The 23,155-nt window shown below is 41.5% G+C and overlaps 1 protein-coding gene across 2 annotated transcripts in view; it reads left to right on the forward strand.

The window, feature by feature from the left end:
• The first annotated feature begins 170 nt into the window (after nt 1-170).
• ryk (receptor like tyrosine kinase) overlaps nt 171-23,155 on the forward strand; it is a 44,862-nt gene continuing 21,877 nt past the window's right edge. For both annotated transcript variants that reach the window (XM_080472719.1, XM_080472720.1), the window contains exons 1-7: nt 171-896; nt 17,458-17,579; nt 18,256-18,355; nt 18,822-18,953; nt 20,605-20,667; nt 21,187-21,328; nt 22,690-22,790. In XM_080472719.1, the coding sequence (XP_080328845.1) occupies nt 668-896; nt 17,458-17,579; nt 18,256-18,355; nt 18,822-18,953; nt 20,605-20,667; nt 21,187-21,328; nt 22,690-22,790 (889 nt within the window). In that variant the 5' untranslated portion in view covers nt 171-667. The remainder of the gene's footprint in view (nt 897-17,457; nt 17,580-18,255; nt 18,356-18,821; nt 18,954-20,604; nt 20,668-21,186; nt 21,329-22,689; nt 22,791-23,155) is intronic.

Here is a 23,155-nt window from a genome sequence, read left to right on the forward strand (position 1 = left end):
TAGTTATGCTGCCACAGCAGATCTGGGTTAGTTATGTGGTTTTATGTCGTTTTACGTGCTGCATTAAGGCCGTAAGAACACGGTAGCTGTTCTGAAATGACTTGTTCTTTCAGCGAAACTCGACTGGCCTGTTTATTTCCGAGGGTATGTGAAGGCAGCATTCCCCGCTCGGAGTGAAAGCCGAGACAGTGCGGAGGAAAAAGCTTCGGGACGGAGCCCAGCCACGGCCGGACGGGCAGCGATGGATGTATGAGCCGCTTCCACACTTCTGGGCGCCTCTGAAGCGAAAAACACAACCTCTCCGGATTCTACCTACACAAACCAACGTGACTGGAAACGGCCGTGTGTCTCCCGGGGCTGGAAAACGTGGAAAATCTCAGCAGCAGCTACGACCGCGAACTGTTAGCAACAGCCCGACTAAAGTTAGCCCGCTGCGGCTAACTTAGCCCGCTCCAGCCCGCTCCAGCCCGCTTCAGCCCGCTCCAGCCCGCTTCAGCCCGCTCCGAGAAAAGAACCAGGAAAAAGTTAACGAGAGAGAGGAAAAGCGAGGAGTCCGAAGTGACGGCTCGGCGGGAAGTTACTGGAAATGTTGTCTCACGGGATTAACTTGAGCTACGGATGAGACAGAGATCGGCGGAGAGCGAGAAGAAGAGAAGCGAGCGCTGCCATGTCGGGGCTGATCCGCGGCTCCGGCAGCCCGTCGGAGTCCCGGGGCCGGCCGCCGCCGGGGCTCCGGGGCTTCTTCCTGCTGCCGCTGCTGCTGCTGCTGCTGCTGGAGCTGGAGGGGGCCGGCTGCCTCGCCAACCTGGGGAGCCCTTTAGGCGTCAACAACAACAACAACAACAAACCGAATGTCAACATCTACATGAGTGTGGAGGAGGTGAAGAAGCTGCTGGGTAAGGAGGCCTGTGTGCGGCAGCAGCTGTCTCTACACTTTCCTCTCTAGTTTCTGCTTTCTTCGTTTTGATCATGCTCATTTTCAGTTTTCACAAACTTATTCAACTTGTTGCTTGATTTTTTTTTGTTAAGTACACCCTCCCGTATATAAAAACAGGGTGTGTAAAACGGAGAAAAGAAGCAGGGTGCACCAGTCATAAACTAATTTCATTTATAGTAGTTCCTATACCATGTAACAGATATTACAATTATTACATGATAATATATGGTAGAGTACAAATTGACATTTTAAGTTTGACGGCAGCAACACACCTCCCAAAAGTTGGCATGTGTACAAAAAAAAGTTAATTTCCACAAAAACACAACTGAAAGAAGATTTGGCAACTAACTAGAGTATTTGTAGCAGATCAGTAATATGGGTATAATAACTGGGGACAAAAGTTTCACTTCAGAGAGGCATGGTCTCTCAAAAAAGCTGAAAACTAAAATCCAGAACATGAAGCTGTTTCATTAAAATGTTGAATTGCTTTTGGAGAGCTCAGTGCTGGTGGTAAATGATTGTTTTGAAATGTCCTTGTGCAATGGGCATGGCTGAGGCTTTACTATAGGAACGGGTAGGATCCTGAGCTCAGGCACACTTTCAGATACCATTGTCTGTGAGCGAGCTTCACTGTGCAATCCACCAAGTTTTAGTTGAAGTTGTTTGATGTACCCAGAAGAAGGACTATACATGTAAACCAGATTGAACATATCCTTAACCAGTCTGATGTAAATGGACAGAGGCCAAATGATGAGTCCAACTGGGAAGTTTTTTTTTCACAGGCAACAGATGTGTCCTGCAGACGTAAGAGGAAAAGGACCACCGACTTTCTCAGTGCACAATGGAAAAGCCAGCGTTTCTGTTGATAGGTGGTTGCATTATTGCCCGTGGCATAGGAAGGCTACGAGTCTGGAAATGCAATATCCGTGCCGAAGAGAACACGCAGGTTTCAAACCGTCTGCCGTGATTCAGAGGGCCTCTAATATTTCAGCAGGACAACTAAACCACACACGCAGCGTCCGTTACAACAGCGTGACTTCACAGTAGAAGAGTCCGGATATCTGCAGTTTACATCTTTCTCCAATACAAAATATTTGGCTGGAAGTGAGTGTCGGACAAGATGTTGCTCTTGTAAAACTCCAGCAACTGGCCTCACTTCCCAGACATTTACAGACCGTTATTAAGATGAGGGGACGCTACACAATGGTCACGTCTGTTTTGTATGGGGTTATTACACCGTGTATTTATTCAGATTTAGAACATTCTGATAATTCAACTGCGTCGTCACACACTGTTCTCAACGTGACAAACGTGGCTTGTCGTTTTGTAAAAATGAATAAAAGTATGAAGCATTCATTTAAAAATGCTTGTAGGTTGATAAACATCTCTCAGGGCCTCGGTGGTCAGAGGTTCTGTCTTTGCGATGCAACGCAGCTTTGTTGACGGTTCATGTAATGATCAGTCTGGCACTTTCCCAAAAAGTACTGCACGTCAGTCTCCGTTCAAAAAAACTTCATCTTATGTGCGATAAATGCCTCAAACCACATTTCACGTTCATTCTCCACTTTTGGTTCCAATAATACATGCCATTACTTGATGGGGATGTTGCTGGCAATTCTCTTTTAACTAAGCAAAGCATTTTAATCAAGACTAGTCTAAAAGCAAAACAGGATGGCAAAATTCTTTGTCAGATATTTTGAACATTGTGCTTGAAATATATATTTTTATTAACACCCTTTTGAAGCTTTTAATCACAACAACCATAACAGAGTTTAAATGCTTCTAAAGTACAGAGCACTTTGCTCCCTGCAGTAACATGGAGGTGTTCAGGCTCAACATATTCCATTCACTCAGTGAAACTTGTCACCTTCAGCTGATGAGTTGGACTATATTGTCAGACATGGGATGAAGCCTCAACAAGTAATTGATAAATGAACCTGCTAATATTTCTGGTCAAGGCTCTCCTGTTTTGGAATTGTTGCAGGCGTCTCCCCATTGTACCGTTTTCACACTGAAACTGATTTTTAAAACAAGAGTGTAGTTTGTGACACGTTGCCCTATTGGGGGGGGCATCGTATTGGTGAGTTCTAATCTCAGGAGCAACATTTCTTGCCTTCCTCGTGTGCACAAGTCGTGACGTCAACGTGCTGCTGACATCATCACCGAGCAAACAGGACACAGCAAGGTGAACAAAGGTCAGGTCACATCCCCATAACTTCCAACAAATCCCCTTCTTCCCAGGGATCAACGGGAGCTCCCTCATCGCTGCACCTCGACACCTCAGCACCATTCTTGCTCAACCGACACACTGCATTATAATGTCGTTATTTTTTTAACTTTTATCATAGTCCGATCAGCGTCTAACTTCACAACAACCCTGACTTTTAGATTGAGTTGGTTGACCCGGCAAACCATGTTGATTATCCATGTTCACGAGTAAGTTTCACTACTTTGTTGTTGGTAAGTTGCTGCATTAGTGTGTAAACAGCATTACTTGGCCAACTGACGGCTACCAAGATAAACCACAAAGCAGTTTTTGACCCCTTTTAGTTTAGTTGATCTTTGAGCATACTCTTACAAAAGTTTTTGTTAGGGATGCACCGATACCGGTATTGGGTCTGATACTGCACAACATACTTGTACTCGTAAGAAGAAAATCCCTAATACAACCCGAGTATTATTAATGTCATCCATCAGCATTGTGGACATTGGTGGTGGAAGTGTCTTATTATTTTCACCTCGTAGTTGAAGATCATCTGCAGCTCTGAGTTCAAGACGATTGGATTTCTGTGCAATTACTATCATTTTCCATTAATCCAAGTTTGTGCTGAACATCAAACTCAAATCATTCACACGTTTGTCAGATCTTTGCAGCATCATGCTCCTCGTGCTCTGGTTTCATTGTCCACTCAATTACTGGTTGTTGTTTTTGATTGTTCACAAAATCTACGGACCGATTCAACTTTATTTATACAGTGACAAATACAACACAGTCGTTTTTAAGGTACTTTTACAGAGTAAAAACTCAAAATGCAATCTGAGTACAAATACACTCTGCATGCACAACCTATGATAATTTTCCATCCTGATCTTCTCCACAGATGTGTCGTTACAAGCTCAGTAAAGCTTCAAGGACACAGTTTGGTCTGGACAGATCAGGTTCATCAAGGCATGAGGAGAAAACAACAGAACAATAGTTTCAAAAAGAGGGACATGACATTGAAGAAAACTGCATGAAGGTTCAGAAGGTTAGAAACAGGTTTATCACTACTTTTACAAGCTGAAGTGCAGATATTTTCCGGTATGTGCTCATCAAGCATTCCGTATGTGACAGGAGGTGGAAATATACATTTTGGATCTTCACCTTTAAATCGAACCAGCTGCTCTATACATCTTCTTCAGTATTCATTTAAGTAGAGGAGTGTTTGGAAAAACAGCTCAAGGCTTTTCGGAGAAAGGGATTTTGATGTGTCACCAACAGGAGGAGGGCGAAACAGGAAGTGACAAAGCCATACATTTCAGAACCACGACTAGAGTGGGCTCTCTGCGGTTGAGGGTCCACAAAATGTGGGAGGTAAGATCCGCCCATGGTTCATCAAGAACCGCCTCAGCCCACTGAAGAGCAATGCAGACCTGCAGAATAGTCAGAAATGTGCTGCTATTGGAAGCTGTGGTGTCCTTGAATACTCCGAAATTCGTTTGTATCCTGAGTCTGAGTGCCAAGGTTAAGTCAGCCTGTGATTAGTTGTAAATTGCTAATGTAGGGTTTACTGAAGACGTGTTGAGGTTGCACTTTGAAACCCTCCATCTGCCATGCGGGTGCCGCTGCAGAGTCTGATGGAGGGGTACGAGTGCGAGTATCTGACGTCTTCATGGAGGGAGGAAGGAGCTTTGCACACTCACTAATATCCTGCCTTCAGTAAAGGTGTCATCATCTCACATGCAGTAGGTGTAATTTGTTATGACTCAGCAAAATTCTCCCGGGAAGAAGCAGCAGCTACCAGATGCATCCTGAGAGGGTGATGGTATCAGGTAAAAGTTACTGCTACCACTCAGTCCAGGGTTTTGGTTTAAGTAAACCGGTGATGCATCTGTTTGGATGGGGGGGGGGGCATTTTGGATCTTCTTGTAGGTCATCGGCTCTGGGCACAGCGGTGAGGACGATGTCAAATTACAGGTGCTGATGGCGCATTTTGACAGGTTCAGCAATGTTGAGAGATGAGCTTCCTGAAAACTGGCAAATCGGAGCACAGCTGGATGTAGAAACAACACTGTAAAGAATTAGTTTCTTGCAGAAGATGAACTATAGACTGAGATAAATCACCAGATTAAGATCGATTATGTTGGAATATAAACCATGAAAATATGTACTCGAGTGGAATCAGACTATTAGGTCCTCTTGAAAATGGTAATATAGCGATCATTTTAAAGTTTCCTTTAGAAAGTTTTTCTTGTCCTTCTAATCTGCATGGTTTTCGAACTGGTTCTGTCTCTTTGGGTTCCTCTGGTTGTCCATCACCTTGTCCTGAGTGACGGGGCTTCTCTTGTGATTAGCTTGAAACCTCATCTGTTTAGAGAAATCTCTTCATGTATGATGATAGCTGTGTGTGGAGCCGAGACGTTTTGAGAGGATAGAAACCTCCATGATCTCAGAAGGAGAATCTAATGCGCTTCAGAGGAAAGTGGAATCGGAACGGCCACAGTGGAAAGTCTCATTACAGACGCATATGGAGTCCCAGCTCATGTTCTTGCTTTTGCTGCAGATTATGTAATAGCAGCCTTCTAATGTCTAACTCTTGATTTTATTTTTTTTCTCCTTTTTATTCCATTTCCAAATGGTTTCGGAACCTAAGTCAAAGAAATGGTAGAAATTTAAGTATTAAATATCTACAATCGGTGGAAATCAAAAAGAGGTGAAACTTTTTTTTGTCAGTCAAGGGTTCCAGTATACCAATGTCTGTTTTTATTGAGTGTCAATTATTCATCAAATTCTTTTCCAATTCCTGTAATTTCTATTTTTATATCGCTTCCATCAAGCTTGCAGTTTTCCGATCAGATCTTTGTGAATGAAACATGATTAACAAAGTGCAAACCCTAGTTCTTCAACAGCTCGTGTCATAATTTGTCTCCAGTCATTTCTTCTACACACCCGGTGTTGAAAGACCTGATTGATGAACTGGGAAATATATAACCAATCTATCCGGAATCAAACTCATTACCTTCTTACTGTGAGGTGAAGGCTGCTACCCACTACCCCTAAATGAATCCTTTCAAATATAATCCAATATTCTTAATTTAATCTCCTGTAACTAGTGTATGACAGACAAAAAGATTGTTTCACATCTACAATTTAATCAAAGTTTTTAAACTGTCCTAACAAGCTGCACAAGGCTCCGGGTTTATTAATGAATCCGGTGAAGTAAAGCAGACTCGTGAGGATATTAATATAACTTATGTTCTCCTCTTATACCTTCTGCTGGCATCATAACATCACTCATGATACTCTGATAAAGTACCTCGATAGGTGTGTCACCTTCTGAGGTGTTGGGTGAACTTGAGCTTTGTTTCGAGTTTTGGACAACAATGATTCGCTGTTCAGATAAGAACACGAGAAACTTTGAAAATGCTGCAGTTTTCATGGAAGCCATTAATTATTGACTGCAACCGTAGGGCTCGTATCCATTTACTACTGCGTTTCAGAAAAGTTATTCCTCTTTTCAGACAAATGTAAAAAAGGGACCAGAAGCTGCCACCAGTATAGAACCAGTAATATTTTAAAGAAGCTCAGTTGAAAACACAACAAAAGTTTACTTTCACTGAAAAAAATCGTCACATAAACGGGACAGCTTAATGAGCGCTCCATATCATGCTCAATAGTGTGTAGTTTTACTTTATGATTAGACTTGTCGATGAAGTATTTTTGATTCATTGTTGGAAGTTGAACCCCCGCGCATGTGGTTGCGGTTCACATCTCTGCTTACAGTCAATCATAGTCCCATAGTTCCAGTCTATTGATGGACATTTCACATTATGACAGTGTGGCAGTATGATAGTCACAGTGGAATGAGAAATTCTGATTGGACAGAAAACCCAGCAGGTTAACTGGTGTGTCTGTGTGTTTTTAGAGCCAGTGGACTGCCCTGTTGAGGAGGTTTTTCTTTTGATAACCTAACCAAACAGCCGCCGTCTCTGGGGATTGTTAGGAAACAGGAAAATGTCGTGCCTGAACTGAAACAGTTGAGCGTACACGGCGCGTTCCTGTGCACCACTCCTGATTGTTTTTGCACATGAATAATAGCAGTGCACTGTCCAGCTCAAGAATCCACACACATTCCTACCCTCTGCTTTCACGTCAGCTGCGTCTCAGAAACGTTCATCCAGGGTTTGATTTGTGTGTTGTGGGGCTCATATTCAATTACTGAAGATCCCTGGGAATCTGCTCCAAATGCAATCGATGCTAAGCTTCTGCAGTAGAGAGTGTAAAACGGATCTGCGCTGGTTAAAGCGCATATTGAACGAATGCGATTAGCACATCGGTTGGACTATAAGATGGCACTCCTTTTACAAGGCTCATATTTGGAATAAAGGTTTGCAAACAAAATATTGTTTGGGGGGGATAAAAAAAAAAACAACCTCATATTTAAATATAGATGAGTGAAACAGGTTGATTACATGTGTGAACAGATTAAGATGTTCACGTCAGAAGACCTATTACACTTTCTCCATGCAGCTCTTTTCCTGCTGCATGACGTCGCCTGCCAGCTTCCTCCAGAGCAGGTTGCTGCTTCAGGACAGCGTGTGGAAGAACTTTAGTTCAGTTAGTGAGACATGCAGCATGACAGAGACGGACTCTTCATTACTGCTGGCTGCCTTCAGCCTAATAACGGCTCTCGATATTGGCCTTATACACTTTTTACTAGCTTTCAGTGCTCGCCATCTTCTTGCACTTGGTTACTCGGTACTTTAGTGACGGTTACGTCTCAGCTGTGTTAATCACCATCAGATTAAAATTAGCCTACACCACCCTTTCAGACCCGTTTCCCTGAAGAAGAAAAAAACCTTGCCTTGTTTTCGGACCAATTAGATATTAGAACAATTATATTTAAGGACAGATTTCATCCACAAAATAGGCAGTCACTTGTCCTTTAATAACCAGTATTTTTGCCACCTGATTTGTCACAACTGCTTGCGCCTGGTGTCAAAATGGCTTGAATAAATACAATATTTACTCAAAGCTGAGATGAAGCTAAATCCACAACTTAAGGTCAGCCTGTTTTTGTCTCCTCAAATTAAGGCTAACACATTTCCAGTTAGGTCACACACTTTCCAGTAACCTCCCAGTTTAGATCCAGAACATGGAGGTTTTTCTCCTTCAGCTCCTGTGTTTGTTTTAAAAGCAGTTTAAAACTTGCTGGGTCTTAGTGTGAGGAGATGTCAAGCAAAGAAAAGCAGTATATCTGTTCCGTTGCATAGAAAAACTTGATTCAGTGATTATTTTATTTTTATTTTTTAACTTTAATAATAAAATGTTTAATCCAATTCTACCACCTGATCAAACCCTGACCTTTCTGATCCAAGTTAGTAAAACTGTGAAGAGATCACTACACAGAAGGTGTGGCTGGTAGATGTCCAACAGATAAGAAGGCGGCAAAAAGGAAAACTGTCTGTAATATGTATAGCAGATGTGTTAACTCACTAAGAACAGGAGATTCACTGAGCCACAGCTCAGATAGTTTGGATATTTCACAACTAAGACTGGTACCTGCATCTCCAAACATTTGTTTCAAGCCCATCTCAAAGCAAAACAGCTTTAACTATAAATCACAGATTACTTGTATTTCCTGTTTGAAAGGGAATCGGTGCATTAGCTTCTTTCATTGAATTATTGAGAATACTGTTTCAAGTTTCGTACTGTGTTTCAAGTAGGGATACATTGATACCACTTTTTTAAAGTACGACCTTTAGCTACATGCTGATACCGAGTACCAAGGCAAGGGAGCGCTGTTACTGTGCATGTGCAACACCCCTGTGGTAAATAGTTCCTTAAGCCCATGCGCTAGAAAAGAAACATGGCGGTCCCCATAGTGGTATGGCGGTCCCCATAGTGGTATGAAGTCCGCTCCATTTTTTAGTGCGTATTGGTAGTTTAATAGTTGAAACTCACCCTGAATAGCATCTGATTCGTCATCAGCCCATACGAATGTCGGGTACTCTCGATTTTGTTCAGGTATATAAAGTATTGTTCTCAGCACACGTCTGTGTGGTTTCATTACAGAAACAAGCAACAGTGCCCTCCCGTGGCCCGGCATACTAACTACATCGTTGTTTCTGTGTCCGCTGCTGCAGTGTAAACACACTCCTTTTTTTTAACGGATTAGATGATGTCACATGAAACGTTGTGTAAACGGGGCCGAAATATCAGTCATTCTTTAATCCTGCGTAGCATGTAGCATCACTGGTGTGCGAGCCCCAAAACTCTGTAGCATTGAGCATGTAGCATGGCTCGGAGCAGCGTGCTGAGCAGTGAAACTAATGAGCGACATCAGGCTAAACTCTGCTGGTCCAAATGTCCCTGCTGATGAAGTTGCTGCTGTTGTACGAAGTAGCTTTCGCCTCCTCTTGATATTTTGGCAGAATATAGTTTACAGTCTGTCTTACTTTGTTGGACAGGGACCGGGCAACATTACGGCCGCATGACGTCACATTGTACTCGCCGGGTTGTATCTGGGATCTTTTTCCAAGTGCAAGTACTCCGTGTAGTATCAGACCCGATACTAGTAACGGTATCTGTGCATCCATAATTATATGAAAATTTTTCGCAGGAATTTAACTTTTTTTTTTTGTTTTATTTGCATTTCATCATTTTCACCAAGATGTTTAAAAGTGCTGACATCTCACGTCTTGACAAGCACTTCGTCGTTGAAGTCTCACATCAGCTATATTACAGAGGGTTTACCTTCATTCTTTATACAAATCTTCATCTTTTTTTTTCTTTTAGTTGGATTGTGCCGATATGCTGCTCAACAAACACTCATATTTAGGTGAAGCTTCAAACACATTAGAATTAAAAGACAAGCAATGAAATCAGCCTTCTCTTTAAACACTGCAGAATGTGGCCCCTGATATCCGAGCTCTGATGTCGACTTTACAGGCTTCAATAGCTTTCTTTTTTTGATTTCCTCTGTTCCTTACTATCTTGACCTTCCATGTGATGATTTGGAACGAGAGGAATAAAGGAGAAATAAGATTTTTTTGGGGGTCATTTCCTATCTTTTATAAAGCCCTCCTTGTCGAGGGTAGAATCACGAGTGGATTCAATCCAGAACACAACTCCAAAGATTTTTTTTTTTTCCTTTTGTGGAAGGTAAGAGATTCTCTTTCTCTCACCCATCATTTCTCGATTACTCTTTGTCATGCCAAGCAAAATCAAAGCATCCCCAATTAAAAGTTGTGGTACCTTGCATTTCAAATCAATTTTCCAAAAGCTTCTTCCCCTCTATAGTCGACAGACACTTGTTGACAAGTACTACTCACATGAATACCACCTGGTGGTTGAATGACCTCGCAGCACGCTGACCCCTTCCTTTTTGCTTTCCTACTTGCAAGCAAAAGTTATAATAATCGTTCAAGCTTGTCGGTCTAAGTTTAGCATAATACTTCAGGCCAACAAATGACAATTATTAACCAGTTAGCCCATAAAAAAACAAACACAAATAAATGAAACTGGATTTGTGAGTAAAAGTATCCCGACCCCGACCCGCCCCCCCACCCCCCATGAAGCTGAAAGCCAAAGCCAGGCCTTTGAAAGGAGCCTGTGAACAACGAGGAGTGATTGGCAGCAGTATTCATTTCCTTCGTGCCACTCTACAAGGATCCTGAGGATGAATAGGGGGGAACCCCCACTTTCACATCTTTTGTCTGAAGAAGTTCTGTGAAGCATCAGTGCATCGGCCCGTTTGGCAAGACACTGGCCTGCTGAAAACAGAAATACACCCGGTGTTTTAGTCTCTGATCTGCACGATTCGGAGAAATACTTTAAATCTCATGAGAACTGTGTTATTAGTAATACCATTAGTGTAAAAAGAAGTATTTTCTGACTCCTAAGTAGGTGATGTGTTGCATCAGGAAATACACCTCTCTGAACTGAAAACACAGACTATTTCAGTCTGCACACACAGCTCAGTCTTTCAAACGCCTCCTGCGCTCACAAAGGCGCCCATGTCATCCAAAAATAGTTAGATGGTGCGTATGTACGTGAGTTTGAGACCTCCGAAATGACCCTTGAGCTGCCACAAACAGCTAATCATTTTTTCCAGTAAACCCTTCGATATTTGTTGAGTAAACTGAGGAGCCCCTCTGAGCAACAAATCAGCATCAGTGCAGCTCCGAAATGGGACAGCGGCAGGCAGTCTGAGCTTCGGTTCCTTCTCCCTGCCTTTCCTCCCCATCTGCCCTCAGGGAACTTGCTGGAATAAAAGAGCGGAAACTAATGTATGGTTGTTTTGAAGTGCGTCAAAGAAAACCGCGCAGATTGTGACTTAAAGCGTGTTTTTGTGCTGGGCCAGAAGACGCTTGCAATTGGGACTATTTTTTGCTTCCAGTGTTGCTTTCGCACATGTGACGGGAGCACAGAGCTGTACGCAGGTTAGAATTGTCAGGAATTTTTCACCTTCGCTTTTGTATTTTATATTTTGAAACATGACCCCTTTGTTATTTGCTGGAAATAGGAAAAGCAACAACAGTAAAACTGTAAAAGTTTTCTCTTGGAATAAGACAGTAAAAGCTTGTCTTCGCCCAACCTTTCATTTAGTGGGATGGATGTGCAGCCGAATGTCAAACAGGCTTAGTGGTGGTCCAGTTCCTCTTTAATTTGTGTACAAATGTTTCTATAAAACACTGTTGTAGAATATGAGGAGTCAAATACTTTGAGATAAATCATTGTTGAAGCTCAACCGACAGCAACCTACCATGTGATGAGTTTGAACTTCAGGAATGCCTCCAGTCCTGAAAATATCATGGAGGGGTGTCGTTACATTTTTACAGACGGGTGGAAATGGAGAACTTTTTCAGTTCCAAGGATTCTCTTTCATGGGTCGGTTTTACTTGCTGCTTTGGAGTAGGTGCATTCTCTTCGATTCAAAGGGAATTCATGGTGGCGTAGTACACAGTGCGATTAGTAAAATGTGTCCATGTTAAATTGGTGCTATTTAAAATGGCTTGCCAACAGCTCGGAGTTTGAGACAAGTCACACAAACACATAATTTCAGAATGTAATTTGTAAGGTCTTATGACTAGAACTAGCCAGCAAGATCAAGGGATCAACAACTTCTTCATATATATATATATATATATATATATATATATATATATATACTGTATATGACCAAGGCTATTTCACCTGATCCAATTGCTTTAAGATGTATCTTAACTTGACAAATGAGAATATGCAGATCTATTTATATTTTCTTAATTATACTATATTAATCCCCTTTGGAAATTTTCCTTTTTTCCCACATTGAATAATACATTTCTAGGATGTGGAGGTGCAGGTACACCATAATGAACTCCTGATCCAGAGTCCGATTCTCTAACCTCTAGGCCACCACCGCCCCAACCCAATGGATGTGGCTGCCATGGAAGATGCTCTGTCCATCCAATGAGAGCAGTTTGGGGCTCAGCATCTTGCTCAAGGACACTTCAGCATGTAGATGGGGCAAGATAGGGGAATTGAACCTGCAACTTTACCATCTTAGAATGTTTATCACTCATTGAACTTTTCCACTTCTTTAGTTGCCCCCAAAAGCACTTTAGAAAACTTTATCACACATTCACTCCATTCAGTTCATCTATTGGCAGCAGTTTGGGGTTCAGTGTCTTGCTGAAGTACATATGGACAGGCAGAGATGGGGAATCGAACCTGCAACATTCAGACTGGGAGACGATCCAATCTATCAACTGAAAAACAGTTGCCCCCAAAAGCTCATAAATGCTGTTAGTTGGCCTGTGATGATAATAGTTCATTCTAATCTTCTACAGGTGAGCTGTGCTTACATTTGATCATTCTGAAGTTTCCTCTGCTGTGGAGCAAATATACGTCAAACAGAGACCAGAGAATTAGTTTAAGACTTAAAAAAAACCTATAATTTTCAAATTTCTTTAACTTTTAAACATCATGTTAAGATTTGATTCATTAATACCAAAACAACAGTTTGTGATAGGTCGTAATCATAGAGATTAAAGCGGACAGAGGACGTAACTCTTGTCCTACATTTGCTGCAGCTGATTGTAAGTTGGGCCGGTCCGTCAAGTGATTTCCAGTTGACATATTTTACCTCATTAAGGTGGATGTTGTTATTTCTTTTATTTTAATCTCTTCCCACCTACACTACACAATCAGACGCCCCCTGCCTATACTGTGTCTCTGCTCTGTGTTCACGTCCCAGCCTCATTTGTCCAGTTAATTTTGTGTGAAGATTGTATTTGATAGTTTTTGTTCGGTCCTCTCTTTCTCTGTCCTCGTTCAGCACAGTCCATGTCATCGCGGTGAGAGGCCGGGTGAGGTAGGGATGTTTGTCTCATGAGCACTCAGGGATGGAGACTCGGGGAGGTATAGTGTCGACCGCATGGACAAGAGGGTCTTTGTTGTGTCTGTCCTGGACGAGGCCACCTGGCCACCACCACCTTTTGTTCCCCGCTTTCAAAGTTTGCAACGTGATCCACTGCCCAAAGGAGCACTGAACGCTGACTTGAAACTGCAAATTTTGTTGCTTATTTGTATATAAAAGATGGCCAATTTCAGGTATTTGGTAGATTTTGTTTGTGATGCTATTATAAAGGTTTTCAAGTCCAGAAAAAGGTGAAAAGATCCTTTTTCTCTCGAAATGCCACTTTGAATTGTTGTACTTCAGTGAAACAATTGCGCAAGCTGTAGGATTGTATTTTGAACATAGACTCTAAAATATATTGCATGTATTAAAAAGGTATCTGACTCCTTCAATCTTCAAAAACTACATTTGATTTTAAATGCTGCCAAACTGCAGGGTATCATTTTGCATCCTGTGTGTTCAGGCTCATGTATCCATCAACTTGCTGAAGCCGTTGCCCTCAACTGGGTTTAGTAATCTTTTTAGACCGGCGTTAAACTCACCTGACCGTGGCGAGCCAACACCACCAGCACCAGCAGTTAATCCGTGCAGTTTGATGTGTGAATGCTTAAGTTGATGTGATTGTGCTTTCTTTTGTAATGATTATGTGCCAGTTGGTATCCTGACAGCTCTTCCATACTTTAATTTTCTAAATGAACATTGTGACATATTGCACTGGTTTAGCGTCTCTAAATTCTCCACCATGCTGTGTTAAAGTTGCCATGTCCTCGAGGCGAGCATTGCCACAGGGTCGGGGATTGTTGACTTAAGGCGGGCAGGTGGATGCGTGACAGTTAAGTGGCACCTTATACATGGATAAAACACTAATCAACAGATAAATCTTGTGCCGTCTAGTGAGGGGGTGGACGTTTAATTTTTCAGAAGAGAAGAGCAAGCGATTATTTGTGCGTGGAAACTGAGAAATACCAGTGAAGCTGGGAATCTGTCATGGTTTTCCTGGGCATCAGTTTCGGCATCTTTATGCAACATCTCCCAAAGCATTGCATGTCAGCATGTGACAACCACATTGATGTCATTGTTCTGTTCCGCTAACATTGACTTGCACAGAGCTCAGTGAGCCACAACTCCAATTATTCCTCATCACTTTATATTCCCTTTATTTCCCCTCCCATTCCTCCAGACCTTTACCCCAGCCTTACTGCACTCATGTGTCTCTGGATCTGTTTGGGACATTAAGCAGCACTGGATAATGTGAGATTTTAAACAGTCAATCGTTATTCTTTACTTTTCAGAGCGTTTCTTCTCCGTCCTCTGTCAATACACCCTTTGCCTTTTATTCCAGTTTTGTCGGCCTGGCTGCATGGTTAAAAGGTGCATTGATAGAGGCCAGCATTAGCTGCACCAGCCTCTCTGAGCCTTAATGCCTGGCTGCGTGCTTTAATTGGTATTGAGTTTGTGTGGCCACATGCTGAGCACAGGGAGGCACCCAGAGGTGAGCATGAGAAGGGGAGTTATTACTGTGACTTGAGTGCTCACCGCTTTAATCAACATGGTTTTAGGGGAAGAAAATACATTCTTTAAAAATGTGTTGCTCAGCTTCAGGTGACAAATAAAATGAGAAGAAATATTATCCCAAATGAATTTTGATGTTATTTCTATGCGTGTTTGGCATGTGATAAGTGCTGTTTGCAATAGCAACTTAATGCTAATGTGTTTTTGCCATTTATTTTGAACATTACAAGAAAATATCTATGTCATTTTTAACGGAGATGCATTTAGTTATTCCTGGGTGTTCTCCACACAGTGTTCAATGTTTATATTAATTGTAAAATGATGAGGGTAAGTGAAGAGAAAGTGCAGGATTTCGTCTACTTTGGATGCTTGGTTTGGAGAAGCTGACGTCAGCCTGTGACTATGTGGTCTTTGGCCTCGCAAACAACAGAAACCAGCCGGATGGAAAAGCCAAAACACATAAGCTTAATGCTCACTGTTGAGACAGAAGGTTTTAAGAAGTGTAAGGATGAACAAATTACCTTTTTTGTGCCAAATGCACCACTGAGCATCACTTTGTGCATCTTATCGTCCTTTAGTTTTCTTTTTTTATTTCTCATCTTCCCTCTCTTTATAACACTATTGGATCACCAATCAAGAAAAGCCGATTGCAGTCAAAGTTACTTTTATTGCAGATGTTTCTCATGAGATCAGTTCCACATGGTTGACATTGCTACTCCTTCATATGTTAACTGCTCTGCTGAGATGTTGATATCGGCTGATGTTGAGCTGCTGTAAAGTGGTGCGACGTATGTGAGCACCTTTCTGAGAAAGATACCTGACATTGGTGCTCGTACATCCCTAATGAAGAGCAATTATAAGATAAAGAATATAATGTAACTACATAAAGCTAAGTAATTTAAGAATATTTATTAACTTAGTTTCTGATCATACATGTTGATGTATGGGCTGGGGTCATCCATAAGTAAATAATAATCATACATTTCATTTGTCAGCACCTTTCATACACCTAAGGTCACTTTACATTCTATGTTAAATTTGCAGTTAAGAACAAGACAAACAGATTAGCTAACAACAAAACAAAACATAGACTGAAATAGTTTTAAGAAGAATAGGGTTACATTTAAGATGGGAAAAACTGTCCTGACAGCTTTTTTCTCAGGTGACACCGACCCCCTGATTTGTGACGTTAGGAAACATTGCAGAGTTTGCAGAGTATTACTGCTGAAATGATCATGTTGTCACCCTGTAGCTCCTAATGCTTCTGCTAGAAGTTAGCCTGGTTATCAAGCTCAGTTCAACAAACAGATATGTATTTATTACGAGCGTGACCAGTGCATTAGTTGCTTGATGTAATGTGTTGGTTGCACCCTTGCAGACATACGTTGGAGTAAGAAGTGCACACAGCTTAAGCTATTAAAGCTTCATAACAAATAGTACTAAGATGAATTTAAATGTATTGGCGATGGGTTTCTTGTTTGATATGGAAGCTCTTCTTTCCGTGGTAAAACATCTGCTTCATTATCCAGCTAAGCTAAATCTCCTCCATCGTGTCGCTCAGTCCCATTATGTTTGTGTGTATTGTGTGTCATTATTCCCAAAGGGGGGGGGGTGTCCCAATTAGCTACCAGTGAAGGCAGCCGTCTGTCTCTTTGGGCTTGGTGGAGACCACTTTATGTAACACTTGTCTCCTCTCTGAGTTGGCAGAGGCCTGAGAATGGTTTTAATTGAGGCGGTGTTGGAAAGGCCTGTGAGCTGCAGCTCTGAGACGGCCCCAGGGTGTTGTGGGAGCCGGGGCACATTCTTTGCCTCTCTTTAAACTAGATATTCGGAGACTGATAGGCAGACATAACCCCACTCTGCCAGACAGAAGCCTTTCAAGGGCTCACAGCTTTGCCCTCTGGGCCATGGTTGGGGATTTCAACAGCACATATTAGATGTTTTTTTTTTTTTTTTTTTTTTTTTTTTTAACTCTGTGAGAAAAAAAAAAATTCTTTTGACTTTGTTAATGTCAATGAGGAGCAAGTAGCACATTTAGCTGTCTGGTGTTCATGTGTTGAGGCTTTTCCAAAGCTCACCAAAGCCCGAATGGTTGAGTAGACTGCGGATGGGAGCTTCCTCCTATCCTCTTAACCCTTTCCTCACGCTCTTTGGATAGAAAATGACTGTCACATTTTGGATTTTGTCTCTTTTTTGAAGTTGGTCACTTTGGTTTTTAAGCATTCTCGAGTACAAACAGATGTGGTTAGTTAATCTCCTTCATTAAAGCTGCCCCCTCTTTCTTTCTCCCCACACACTCACACACAGATGTTGTTAGAGACGGTACTATTTTTCTTTTTAAGTCTACTGATTCAAACATTTTGTCACGAGCTGAATAACTTAAAGTGCTTTGTCCACATGCAGGTCTGGATGCCGAGCTGTACTACGTACGCAATGATGTGGTGAATCATTACGCACTCACCTTCAACATGCCGGTGCCCACCGAGACCAACAGCCTTTACTTCACCTGGTATTCCAAAACAAAGGTGAGGCTTAATTACAGAGGACAGTCGACACGCCCAGATCGTCATCCTGCCTCGTAATGCAGGAGAGCCAGGCACCGAAAAAATCTGACATGCAAGATGACCTTGAAATGGGTGAAAAAAATCAAAAAATGAATAAATTATTGATAAAAGAAAAAAAAAAAAAAACGCTTTTCCTGAATTGCCCACTCTTGTCTTGTCTCACTCTTTTAATGAAAGAGCAAGACTGAGGCCCTGAACTAATGACAACAGTGCTCATAGCCGAAATGCCATCAAGCAGTGAAAACTTTGATGCTTCAGCTTTGATGTTTGTCTTCGCATCAAACAGAACTGGGTTGACTTTTTCTTTTCTTTTTTTTTTAAACATGCTAAAGGCTGCAGAAACTGCAAACTTTACTTTGAAGACAATCACTGGCTCTGGTGGGGTTTCAGATGCCCCCCCCCCCCCCCCAAGTTGTTCCTTTAAGATGTGTACATTTCATTATGTATTTTCTTATTAAAGTAAGTGAAAAGGTTGAGGTTGTTAGTATTTAGATGTAAATCTTCTATCAATTTACTGGTCCTGCTCATCAGTTTAGGAGCAACTGTTTGGTTAAGGCAATAGCTTCTAGGTTTCTATTGTTAACACATGCAAGCAAGCGTGAAAGTTAATATTTGTTGTTGTTCTCTGTTTTCAAAGGTGGACTACCGGCTTGCGTTTCTCATGGAGAACCCTGCTGCTCTCAGCCAACCGCGGAGCAACATCTCCATTCAGGGGGAGATGCCTCATACTCCCTCTGGTCGGTAGATCATTTATCTAATGGGTCATGTCACTTGTTTTCTATACTTCTTGTTGTTTGTAGACTCTCTAAAGTAAACTTCAGCCAATCCAGAAGAGAAACTTAAAGGATCAAATAAAAGGAGAGTCGGTTAATTTGAGGAAAACCTAAAAAGGTTGTCCATAAAAGAGATCTTGAGATATTATTCTAATTCTTGTGGCATCAGTTTGGTGATAAGATTAAATTGTAAAAGGCTCCAGCAAGCAGTCTACTAGATCTGTGTAAAGGCTCAGAAGATTGCCTTGTAGTTATGTGGTGGTTCAGAGGATTTCATACATTTTCTGACATTGAGATAAAAAAAAGTTACATCCTTCTATTTAAATAATCTGAATGAATGTTTCTATTTACTGTCACCCGGGATTGAACTGTGTGCACTGCTCTTTTTGTCTGCAAATGCTATGTCTAATCGATGTGTCTCCTCTTGTAGTTTTCAGAGTAGACATGATCTGTTCAGGCAAAGTAGATGAAGAAGCATTTTTAACGATGCAGCTCAATCTGACCGTCCATGCCAGTAACTACACAGTGCTCAACTTCAAGAGGAGGAAAATGTGTTACAAAAGTAAGTATCTCAATCCGCTAATAATCTAAACTGAAGTGTCCGTCCTGGTTCCAGCGACCTTCTCCCCGGCATGCCTTGGGTCTGGTCAACTGGCCTCCCTGTGCTGTGCAGCCAATGAGCCAATTTCAAAAAAATCTCAAAAAAAATTTGTTTGACGGGTGATGAAGGAACAGTCATCATCCTTGGAAAATGGAGAGATCTGTGTATTTTCAACTGTGTCATCAACAAACGTGTGATTCATCACAACATTCATAGTGTGCAAGGGGCAATGAGCGAATTAAAAACAGAAGGGGCCCTAAGACAGAGCCCTGGGGAACGCCTCAGGTCAAGTTTAGCTGGAAGAAGTTAAGAGCTAGAGGCAGATGGCCTTTAACCAGATCAGATTACCAACTCACCAGACATAGGTGAGGACACAGGACATAGGACACAGTGGTGATAATTAACAAGACACTTCATAGAAACGTTTTTGAGTCTTCACTGTTAAAGTCGAGCAGAAAACAGGTCATGAAATACAGACTGTTGATTGTTGTGGGGAGTTGGATGAAGGGTCACAGAGGGAGACGCAGAGGCAGGTTTTTGTCATTCGTTTTTGTTCCGGTGCTATTTTGAAATGGCCTGAAGATAATTACATGTGGCCAAGAGGCTTCTTGCTATGTCGCCTTGTGGAAACAAAACCTTCTCCCCTTCTTATTTAAAGCTTGAGTCCGATGAACCGATCCTTTGTGTGCTCTGTGCTGCTTCGAATGCACTCTGACCAATCACCCATGCCTGCTACTTTTCTCCTGGGATCTTTCCTGTACAATTGTAACGGAGGACAAACAAGCAGGCTGCCTGTTTAATAACCATAAAGTCCCTTTTTACATCTCGTAATACTTTTTGGAGCCGAAACCCAATATTGTTTAAACTATCATCAAGACAAATAAGACTTTTCTTTGGCCCGAAATGTGAAGTAGGAGGCCCTTCAGGCCCAAAAGACAAACTGGACACACAAAATGTCAATTCAAAACTGTATTGATCAGTCTGTGCCATGATTTTAACAATTGAAAATAATTGAAAAAACAAACTAACATTTATGTTTTATGTAGACTATGAAGATGCAATATAAAGTTATTATTTGAAAGCTATATGATGACCAAAATGTGAGCGCTACTTTGGCAGACTGGGCTGCATATAAAAGTTCTGTCATTGGATGTAAATGGATATTTTCTAAAGAATCATAATTGATTATTACCAGAATCAAGTCTTTGGTTGTAAAAATATTTGATTGACTGGCTGAAATCCTTAAATTCCCTCCACTACTGGATAATAAAGATGCATGTTTACATTTATTTTACTCATTAAAGAACTTGGAAGAAAGCGCTCACTTCACGTCACTCCTGTCAGGATGTATTCTATGGCACGGATATATATTTCATTATTTTCTTGTACCATGCTCTTTCTGTTCTTGTTGAGCTTCGCTTGACAAACTAATTAGATTTGTTGCACTTTTCAGCTCATAAGATATAGAGGGAAATTCTAGCTCTTTCTTTTCTACGTTCATTCAGAAACGAAAAATAAAAATGGCGTTTCTTCATTTTCTGCACTTTTGCGATTTTACTGCAAGACCGATTGTAAACTGGTTATTGAGTTGATTCTTTCTCTCTCTGAACAGGAATAGATTATGACCCAAAGATTGCCATTCCTTTCAACAACAACTCTCTTCCACGCCCTGACTGTAAGTGATTTCACCTCCACTTCCCCTCCACCAGCTCCATGTAGTGTGATAAGACAGATGTTCACGTACTACTGAGAGAAAACTGTAAAAGTGCATGACTTCATGATTATGTTATTTAAGTCCTCCCTCCCTCACCTCTCGGAGTGCTTCTGCTCTTCTGGTGGGATTCAGACAGACTCCTTGTTTCTGAGGGGCCGCGGACTCTCAAAGTGCCATTAGTGGGCAGTCTCTCTTCTGCTTGGGTAGGCCTGAGGAACCTGGGGCCCGCTTAGGCTTTTAGAGAGGAGATGAGAAAAGCTCTCGGACACTGGATCCCAGGCACCATCGCTACCATTCCTGAGCCTCCATTAGCTCTTAAGTGCTGCTCTCGGCATATTAACAGTTTCACTCTTTCTCCCTCCCTTTCCCACATACTAGCCAGCACTGCCGAAGCTTCTGAAATGATGCTGGTATTTAAAGTATTCTGCAAGTTGCTCTACTTTTGTCTGATCATTGAAACGCCTCTTGTTTTGGTCTCAGTTGTTGGCGTGGCGACTCCCACCACCTCCACACAGGTGTTCTACATCAGCGTGAGCGTCTGCTGCATCGTCATCTTCCTGGTGGCCATCATCCTGGCAATCCTGCACTTGCACAGCATGAAGAGAGTAGAGATGGAGGACAGGTCTGGTTTATAAAAACAACAACATGCAAATGTCATACGTCAACAAGTCAGTAGTTCTCAAACTTCTTCAATCCAGGAAGACGTAAAACTCTTTAGAAAAAATAGACAAGGTTCAACTTTTGTCCAAAACCATGAAAAGGAGCATTTTTCTTTTTTAAACCTTCATCAAAATGAAAATGTTTTATTTAAATTAGAACGTTTTTCTTACTAATTATTCATATTTGTACATATTTTAGAAAAACTGGTCTGAACTATCACAATTTACAAAAACTGCTGATATCTGGCAGAGATCAGAAGCATTTATAAAATAACCTGGGGTGAAACGCTAATCCCAAATTGTGAGGCTTACCGTGTATATTTCTTTTCTAAAATACAATAAACTGGTAACATTCCATAAGAACATCAGAGGGAAGAGTCGGTTGTATTAAATTAACTTGTTTTTCTTCTTCTTCCAAATTGAGTTTCTTTGTCGGCTTTATTTATTTTTCATGTTTATTTTAAACCATGTTTCACCTTAAACTCTCCACTACCGACACAAGTGATTACAACATGACACTTATTTTACACTATTTTACATTATTTCATATGTTCAAAATATCAACACAATATCCACATCTTGTGGATCTGTGTACCTTGATTTCATGAGTCTGTCAGCATTGTGAAATTATAAATCAACTGTAAAACCTTTTTTTTGTTCTTTTATATTTACAGTAAAACCGAGCGCAACTTAAGTTCCTTTTGATTCATTGCCGTTGCTGAAGTTTGTCATCTTTCTTTTGAATGATGGTTTTCTGGTTTTCCCTTTATTCCTGTGATGAGTCATTCCCATTTCCAAACCACTCGCTCTCTCTGTCCTCCTGAAGGTAGAAATAAAGATGGAAATGGAGTTTTATCATAGGTCTGCTCTAAAATGGTTCTTGGCTTTGCAACTAAAGAAAAGAACATGAGTTTCCTCCGTTATGCCCCAGATTTTGCAAACTACGGGCCTAAAAGTGAAGCATAAAGCAAATGTATAGTTAGTTTTTAGTCAGCTGTGAAAGTTGCTTCTGCAGAATGCTCCTCAGAAAAAGTTAAATCATTAGCCCAGAGTGGATTAGATCAAGTTTAAACTTGCACTCTTTGCTCAGCACATGTATTACCTCCTCAAAGTGGGTGTAAGCAGATACACAAGTTATCAAATTTCAGTGTGACATGCTTTTGATTTTCATTAAAGAAAAATGACAGAGGATATCTCTACATGTAACTGATGTAAATTAGATACTCGCACCATACAGATCTGTGACCTCAAGTACATTTGTTTTATCTTAATATCCCTTTGTTTTAGTTTTTTTATTCATTGTTCATCTCTCTGTGGCTTTCAGTGTGAGTGAAAGTGGAAGTTCGCAGGGTCTCTCTCAGCCATCCACCCAGACCACGCAGTACCTGAGGGCCGACACCCCCAACAACGTCGCCCCAGTCACCAGTAAGTCGCTTTATCTCTCTGCACGGTGGCGCCAGTCAAACACACCATGCAGGCTTGTCCACACAAGAAGCATCATCACTTCAAGCTTGTTAAGACAGAAATGGACACAAAAGTTGTTTTGCTTGTGTGTCTGTTCTCACACTGAATGTGCATGCTTTTCCAAATGCAGTAATAGACCGTGAGTGACCTAATTCGTTAAACTGGTGTCACAGGACTATAAACGAGGAACACACTCCCTACAGTGATGTCCAATTTGTCCTCCCTGCCCTTGTGACAAAAGGACTCCGAATAATGTGTCTGTGCCATCACCGCTGGTTTCTTCACCCCCAGTCAGCAGAGAGAGAAGCAGAAGCGCTCTGTTATTT

Source organism: Lipophrys pholis, assembly GCF_963383615.2.
Source record: "Lipophrys pholis genome assembly, chromosome: 10".
NCBI classification, from domain to species: domain Eukaryota; kingdom Metazoa; phylum Chordata; class Actinopteri; order Blenniiformes; family Blenniidae; genus Lipophrys; species Lipophrys pholis.